Below are 8,424 nucleotides of genomic sequence, written 5' to 3'. Positions count from 1 at the left end.
AACAGATACAGTTCTGATACAGTGAAGGGACAAGCTACAGTTTCTTCAAGAAGAAACTATGTACAGATAATTTTTCCCCACATTACATTCCCCCCTCCCACCTACACACACTTGTACATAATCTAAATACCCACAGCCCTTTTGGTCTTCAGTTAGATGTCACCAGCTAGAGTAAACCTCTGTGCATCCTACCCTCCTGCATAGGGCTTAAACACAGCTCTCATCCTCCCTAAAATACTGTAGGCTGGGAGATCACAGCCAGAGTGTTTCTTTTCTACTTTCTGACAAAGAATGAGAGGAAAGAGCAAAATTGTCAGCAATTCACTTTGTTCTTCACCTTGTCATTCTGCCCATGCCTTCCTTCCCAACTTCTGTTTCTCATCCCCTATCTGTTGATAGGCTCTTGAGTAGTTAAAGGTGTCCTGACAGTATCCTGTCACACTCAGAAACAGTGCTGAAGGCCAGGGTCCCTCCTGCAGTTGCCCAAAATAAAGCAGTTGCATGTTCTATTGCCCATATGTGCCTTATGCTCCTTGTTCCCCTCTGTCTGTATCACAACAGGATATAATTACAGCAAAACTCTGTCAGCCAGCAGGAACAGGGAAAAAAACACCTTGTCTTGCCTTGTCTTGCCAGCAGATTGGAGAGGATGAGCTGTGACTGTTCCTTCCCAGGCTCCCGGAGGGCTGAGCTAGGCCAGCCACAGGGGACAATGGGATGGGCAGGGCCAGCACAGGTGTGCCCAGGGTGGAGCACACCTTCATTACTCACCTCTGCCACAGGGCTTGTTCTTGCCCTCACTCCTGAACACTGTAAAAACCCCTGAACACTGCCTGGCAATGCAAAGGAAACAGCGCTGGGCTGGGAAGGAGGCTTGGGCTTGCTACTGCAATCCTTTCCAAAGGGGTAGTGAGGTGCCCTGGCCTTGGGGGACCTGTGGCAGTGCAGTGGGCAGGGCTCAGCTGGGGATTCCAGGGCTCCCAAGGGAAAGGCAGGGTGTGAGCCTGGTGAGTCACAGGGAGAGCTGCCATCTCTGGCAGCTGGGGTCCATACGCCAGAGGATTGATTGACTGGGGGGACGTGAGGGTTGGTGCCATGGTACAGATCACAGCATCATCTCAGTTGGAAGGGAAGCAGAAGGACCACTGAGTCTGACTCACAGTGAATTGATGAAAAAATTTAGAGTTACTCAAAGATCAAAAATAAGGAAATCTGTAATGTAAATTTTAGTAATTTTTGTGAGTTCTCTTAACACTCTTTTCTGCCTTCATCTCTTTATCATCAGTGTGACTTGCTGCTATTTACCATCAAAAATGCTAGAATTGAGATTCTTTGGTTCTTTCAGTGCTAGTAACTAAGCTCAGTCTACTGGATGTTGTGCCTCACAGAGTTAGGACTGAAGACCTTATTAACTTATGTAATACTAACACTAAGACAATCCTCAGTCATGTGTGGGATTGTTAGAGTTATTTTAGTTTCTCTACAGTCAAGCACCTCATCTTTTGCTCTTTTAATTCTGAGGGACACCATAGAAAATTGATGTACAAATTTTCTGGTCAAATAGAAACAGAATGTATTCCCAAGGCAAAGGAGGAGATGAATGTGCCTGAAATAACTAAAAAATGGGTGCGTGTACACTTGGATCAGATTCTTAGGACTAACAGACTTAATTCACTGCAAAAAGTACACACATGTCCAAAAGTGCCCCTGAGAGGGTGAATGGGAGTGTATTGACACTAACAAATAATTTACTAGATTTAGCCACTGGCAACTTTCATTGTCTCAGGAATGAAGGCATCAGGAGCAGGTTATAAGCCAAAATAACCTTTGGGCTACAAAAATGGTTAAAGGCCTGGAGCCTTCTGTGGAGACAGGCTGAGAGAGTTGGGGTTGTTAGCCTGGAGAAGGCTCCAGTGGGGCTTTATAGCACCTTCCCATACCTCCAGTACCAGATACCTTCAGTATCTTGAAGGGGATCTACAAGAGAGAAGGTAGAGAGACTTTCTACAGGGGCACAGAGTGACAGGACAAGGTGGGGTGGCTTTAAACTGAAAGAGGGCAGGTTTAGATCAGATATTGGGAAGAAATTCTTTACTGTGGTGGTGGTGAGACAATGGAACAGGTTGTCCAGAGAAGTTCTGGATGCTCCATCCCTGGCAGTGCTCAAGGCCAGGTTGGATGGGGCTTGTGAGCAACCCAGTCTAATGAAAGCTGTCCCTGACCAGAGCAAGAGGGTTGGAATTAGATGATGTTGAAGGTCCCTTCCAACCCAAAGCATTCTGTGATTCTATAACTGTTCTGGTGAGTCATATCAAGCTCAGAGACCACAAATTTAGCACTGTCAGTACAGAGCCAGAAGTAGTGTTTAGATATGCTTCCCTCATGCTTCATTTTAAGTTATCCTTTTTATTGCATTGCCTTTGGTTTTCCTGGGACTGGGACAATCCCACAGGAAAGTCTCCTTTAATATGGTGTCACTGACGTGTTATCCACTGTATAATAATAAAAATGTGCACAAAGAATTTTAATTTACTTAGTATTTTATTTGTGCAAATGTGTACTGAAATCAACCTAGATGTTCTGTTTACAATGTTAATGAAACTGATGAAATTATTTGAAAGAGATTATTTCTCTTAAAGCAAAAGTTCACACATTTCAGTAAAACTAAGTCCACATTGTATAATTTAGACACAGTTACATATAAATCCTTTTCCATGCCCTTCATACAGAGAGGGAAGAGTGCACAACCTACACAAACAGGCTGAAAAACCCTGAAACAGCAAGATTCCTCTGCAAATCCCCCTTCAAGGCAAGGCCACAAGGCAAAGCCTGGCTCTTTGTTGAAATTCCCCATCGATCAGGTTCAAAAAAATGGGACAGCAGGACCATTAAATCATCCTACACCATAAGGATTGGAAGAAGTCTTTGAATCCTTGTATGTTCAATTTCCAATATTTCATTGTTTGCTAATTTCCCTGTAATTCCCACATTTTCCTGCAGTATGTCCCAGGATTTCAACAGTATTCTTTGTGCTTTTTTCTTCTTACCGTTCACTGTTATTTTCTTTTCATATCTCCTGTTCAGTTCATATTCCAAATCAACCTTTTTCTACATGAAATTCTCCACTAACTTTAATAATCTATTAAGAGCAATGCATCAATCCTGCATTTTCTTCAAACAAAATGTCCACAGTATAAATAATAAAAACACAAAAAACCCCTTGACATTTCTCTGGATGTCATCTATCATTATCCAGCTTATTTGGTTTGCATGTTACATGCTTTTCCCATGATACTTTTACTTGGCTGCAGTGCAAGAACAACCTTTTATACAGATTTTACACAGTAAAGCTTCAGCAAAAACTGCATAAATAAATATAGTATAGAGTTGTCTATGTGACTGTAAATTTAGTTACAAAGAAGTAAATAGATAGCAACTCCTTCAATTTCAAGATAAAATAGCTCAAGAAGCATACAGGCTGATTTTTTCAGGGGACGAGTTTGGCTCACTAAATGCAGAAGTTAGAACCATCATATTCCATTACCTGCAAAAAGAATAAAACTCAAAGCTGAAAAACAGGGCCTAGAGGATGCAGAAAGAGCTTCATTCAAATCTCTACAAAGCTATAGAAAATGTTTATTTCCCTTTAAAAGTTATTTAAAGCCAGTCATGAACTGTCTGAGTAAGAGAACAGGATTATAGTAATTTAACAGTTACTTGGCCATGGCCATTTTCTCCCATATGGATTTTCTACTAACGGATTGATGGAGTAAATTGTTTTCATTGTCTCAGTCTAGACAGCAGTTATCAAAAAGATGCCATCTCTCATTTGGTCAGGCATACAGACACCACTTAGCTAACTGTGGTATACAGAAGATGAAATGCTGTGGAACAGAAATTCTCTGCATTCAGTGAATAATTGTCACTGTTTATCCAATACAGATGTCAGGAACTTGTTAGTTCTCCCATCATTGAAGGTTGAGGGGGTAAAAAAAAAAAAAGAAATTAAATAGTCTTAATATTGCATGATTCTTCAGTAAAATGTGAGAAGGAAAAAATACATCAACCAGAGGCCAGAGTCAGATATTTTAGTATTCTAATGTGAGCTATTGCATATACTCTCAGGCCTTGACCTATTTCTCAGCCCATATTATGGAAGTTGGCTTTTGCCAACTGGACAACTCTGGGGATTATTTGATGAATCCAACAGGCTTTATCTTCAAAGCATTAAGTGAACAGTAAATCTTCACCAGACCAGCTATGGCCCAGTGTGGAAGGTAATGAGTAGCCAAGAAAACATGTATCTACACCCATGGAAGTACAAGCACATGTGCACACACACACACAGAGCAGCCCAAAAATGAAATAACTTCAGTGCCTGCTGCTTGTAGACATTATGCAAAGATAATAGACCCCAAACACTTAATTCAGAAGAACAGGATGGTCCCTGGAAAGAATCTATCCTTTTCTTACAAAGATCTCAAACATTTGCATGTACAGTTGAAGAATATAATTCTAATATAGGGAGGAATCAAAACTGAACGGGGATGGATCACAGAATCACAGAGTGGTTGAGGTTGGACCTCTGGAAGTCACTTGGTCCCAAGGCTGTGCCCAGGCAGGGCCATTTGGAGCCGGCTGTTCGGGACCGTGCCCGGGGGCTGGCGAGTCGCTCTGCGGTGGGCGGGAGACTGGAGGGCAGCACTGGAGTCACCCCCGCACTCAAGAATGGTTTCCTCACCTTCTGAGAGAACCTCCTGTGTTTCACTTCATGCCCGTTTCCCTTTGTCCTGTCACTGGGCACCACTGCTAAGAGCCCAGCTTTGTCTATTTGCAACTCCTTTCACGTATTTACACACATTAATAAGGTTCCCCCGAGCCGTGTCTTTTCCAGGACTGAACAATCCCAGGCCTGCTTTAATTGAAATACTTAAACAAGGACTGCTAGCCCTAAGAGGACCTGCAGTTGACAGAAAAGCCACGGTAGCTGCAGATAGGTCAGACTGTGACAGGTCTGAACGAACGAGGGCTGGCACGGCCATTGAAGCGATGGCGTTGCGCGCCCGAGCTGAAGGAAGGCTGCTGGCACAGCAGCAGGGCAGGGGGAGAGCTGAACCCACGGCAGAGTGCAGGAAGCATGGCAGGCGGCACACGTGCTCCCGCCGGAGGCTCGTTCTTCCAAACAAGCAGAGCACTGACTAACCAAAGGAGAGCCTCCCCGCTGCGGAGATGACAGACTCTGCGCACCCACACCTGCCGCCCGCCCCCGGCAATGCCGGCACCCCGGGCCCGCCAGGCCCGCCCCGCGCCCGCTCCGCGCCTGCGCACGGGGAGCGGCCGGCGCTTCCCTTTCCGGCCGTGCGCGGCTCTGTCAACATGGCAGCGGCGCCGGGCGCGCGGCCGCGCTGCCTGCTCTGGGCGGCAGGTGACGGGCGGGCTCCGCCGGGCCGGGCTGCGGGGCGGAGCGGGGAACGGCGCGGGGAACGGAGCGGAGAACGGAGCGGGGAACGGCGCGGGGAACGGCGCGGGGAACGGAGCGGGGAACGGCGCGGGGAACGGCGCGGGGAACGGCGTGGCGCTGGGAGGCGGCCGGCGCTGGGGCAGGCAGGATGTGGGGAGGCGCTGGGGACGTGCGGGGCCGGGAGCGAAGGGAGCCTGTCAGCGGGCGGGGGTGAGCGCCCCGGCTTGGTTCGGGCACCACTCATGCAACGCTTCTCCTTTGCCTCGCAGTGGTTGCACATGTGGTGGCGTCAGGTGCGGGTTTTGTGGAGGATCTAGATGAGTCGTAAGTATCGGGGTGTCTTGCCTAATTCCCAAGATGTTGTTTGTCTTCTTGTGGGGAATATGACCCCAGACTTTGTGCATAGTGTGCTTGTCAAGAAAGCTACACTGGAAAAGACTGGCTTTTTTATAGCAGGAAGGGCAGAAAGATTGTGGCCTGAAATATCATAGCATATCCTCAGTTGGAAGGGACCCACAAGGATCATTAAAGTACAATTACTGTCCCTGCATAGGACCCCCAAAAGGTCACACCACGTGAGAGTTGTCCAAAGGCTTCTTGAGCTTTGTCAGGCTTGGTGCTGTGACCACTTCCCTGGGGAGCCTGTTCCAGAGCCTAACCACCCCCTGGCTGAAAAACATTTTCCTGCTATCCAGGCTAAACATCACCAACACAGCTTCATGCTGTTCCTTTGGGTCATGTCACTGGCCACCAGAGACCAGTGTCTGTGCCTCTGCTTCCTCTCTTGAGGAACTTGTAGACTCCCATAAGGTCTCTCCTCAGTCTCACGTATTAGGGAGGTTCAGTTAATGAAGCTGAGGGACAATTTAATTTTTCAGCCTCTTTAAAACTGTTACTGTGGTGGTGTTGCCAGAAATGTTCTTGGGCTTCATTGCTTGTTCTTTCTTTTTGGTGTGATAAATACATTGGTGTGTTGGTGCCTGCCCCAAATACAACCTGATTGCATTTAACTGGGTTCTTAGAGTTTGCAGCACATTAGAGTTGGCTGCCAGGAGGGCTTGGGAGAACGAGTCTAAATGGGTTCATGCATAGCCAGAAATAGAAGAGAGAAAGAGGCCTGCAGGACTAGTTCATGGCTGTTTGAAGTGCCAGTAATATTTGTGTCAAAATGTGCCTTAACAGCAGAATTAGTCCAGAGACTGTTTTGGAGTTGAAGTGGGTAGTCCTGCCATGAACTCGGTTGTGTAGTGTTACTGTTGGCAAGCTGGTTTTGCTGTAGCAGTTTGATAACTCCATAGTTGCTGTTTCCTAAGAAAAGAGCCCAAATGTTTTTTGGGCATTTTTTTGTCAGATTAGCAGCATGATATCAAGTGCTACAAAGCAGTATAATTATTGGAATTGAAAGAGAAGGTATGGAGAATAGTAACTGATAGGGGAGAAGTTGGCATTAGGTGATTGCTTTGGGATAAATTCAGCCAGTTAAAGGTGACATTTTCATGAGGGTTCAATCCGTGATAATTGCATCAGAGAGCTAAACTGTCAGAAAACCACTCACATTTTTACAATATTCTTGTTAATGGTAAGATCAGATGATGTGTAGTGGTTTTACGGGTGAGGGGATGGGAGCATGAAGGAATTCTCAGGAGAGACACAACAGTGTCTGGTGTTGTGAAAAAAAAACAGCTGAAGCATGGGACTTGATTTTCAAAGCTTGTTTTTAAAACATGCTCATATTTTCAAGGAGTGAATATCCATTCACTTTGCCTATCTGTACTCCTACTTCACGTGTCCATATAATGTTTCCACACGTGTGTGTTTAAATGTGTGTGCTGTTTCGGAGTGAAGAATTGTGGTTCTGTCATCACATAACTTTTTTAAGCAACTGATAAGAGGAAATCTTATTTTAGAACACTTGAATTTTTCAATTACAGAACTATACAGATGCATATATTTGCAATTGAGAGTAAGAATTGAAGAATTGTTCAGGGCAGGTTTTGTGGGTGATTTTTTTTTTTTTTTTTTTTTTTTTATCTTATTGGCAAATGGTGAGGGACGTCAGGAAAATAATTGAAATTAAAATTTAATTTAAAAAAATTCAAATTTTTGTTTAATTTTGCTCCAAACCAGGGAGCAGTGACTGGTGGAGTTTTAAATTTTCCATTTTATAGATCCCTTAACATTATGGACGTTCTGCTGTTGCTGTAAGATTTGTGTTCCGTTTGAATTTTAGTAAACAGTGTGGACTAGTACGAGGTGTAGGTCCCTTTCCTAAGCTTACAGGATATGGGAAAACAAGTAGCAGAGCAGAGCTGACAGCCATGCCCAGCTGGGCTGCGGGAGGGATGCACAAAATGAGCTCTGGTTCCTCTTGGCTCGTGCTGCCCTGATAGCAGATCTGCTGCCTCAGGTCTGTGCTCATCTTGTGATGGGTATGGACTTGTTCTAGTGTGATAATGAAGCAGATAAGTAACCTGACTTAAAAGGGAATGTTTTTCTTTCTGTGGGATGGCTCAAACCAGGATCAGAAGCCTCAGAAACAGTGCAAGAGGGAAGCAAGGAATAGATCCAGCAGCTGGGTTTTTTTAAGGCCCTTGGAATTGTGACCTTGGTGTTCAGTTTTGCTTCATGCTGGTTTCTTTTAACTGTTCATGATTAAGTGGGATGCTTAGTTTAATTGGGGGCTGAGAGAACATTGGATCACGTAGTTGGGAAGATGTATGGCTTTGATACAAATGATTTTGATTCAAGGATGTGCAACACTTTCCACCGGTGTGATTGTGTTTCTGTCAGCTGACGAGATTGCACAGGACAGTTAAAGAGAGAGACTGAAATTTTGTGCAGGAAAAACATACGTATAGAATCTAGAAATACCTTCAGAAAATGCTTGACTGCTCATTTGTAGAGAGATTTCTGGTTTTCTTCAGCAGTGTGTTGAACTTTCTTAATATTGTCTAGTAATTTAA

The 8,424-nt window shown here is 44.8% G+C and overlaps 1 protein-coding gene across 1 annotated transcript in view; it reads left to right on the top strand.

Moving 5' to 3' along the window:
* Positions 1-5,334: 5,334 nt before the first annotated feature.
* Positions 5,335-8,424, top strand: part of TMX3 (thioredoxin related transmembrane protein 3) — a 29,412-nt gene continuing 26,322 nt past the window's right edge. The window contains exons 1-2 of the mRNA XM_056483908.1: positions 5,335-5,425; positions 5,731-5,785. Of these exons, the coding sequence (XP_056339883.1) occupies positions 5,377-5,425; positions 5,731-5,785 (104 nt within the window). The 5' untranslated portion in view covers positions 5,335-5,376. The remainder of the gene's footprint in view (positions 5,426-5,730; positions 5,786-8,424) is intronic.

This window comes from Oenanthe melanoleuca, chromosome 2, assembly GCF_029582105.1.
Source record: "Oenanthe melanoleuca isolate GR-GAL-2019-014 chromosome 2, OMel1.0, whole genome shotgun sequence".
In the NCBI taxonomy this organism is placed as follows: Eukaryota; Metazoa; Chordata; class Aves; order Passeriformes; family Muscicapidae; genus Oenanthe; species Oenanthe melanoleuca.
The sequence above is the reverse complement of the archived record's forward strand: the minus strand, read 5'-3'. Positions and strand labels throughout refer to the sequence as shown.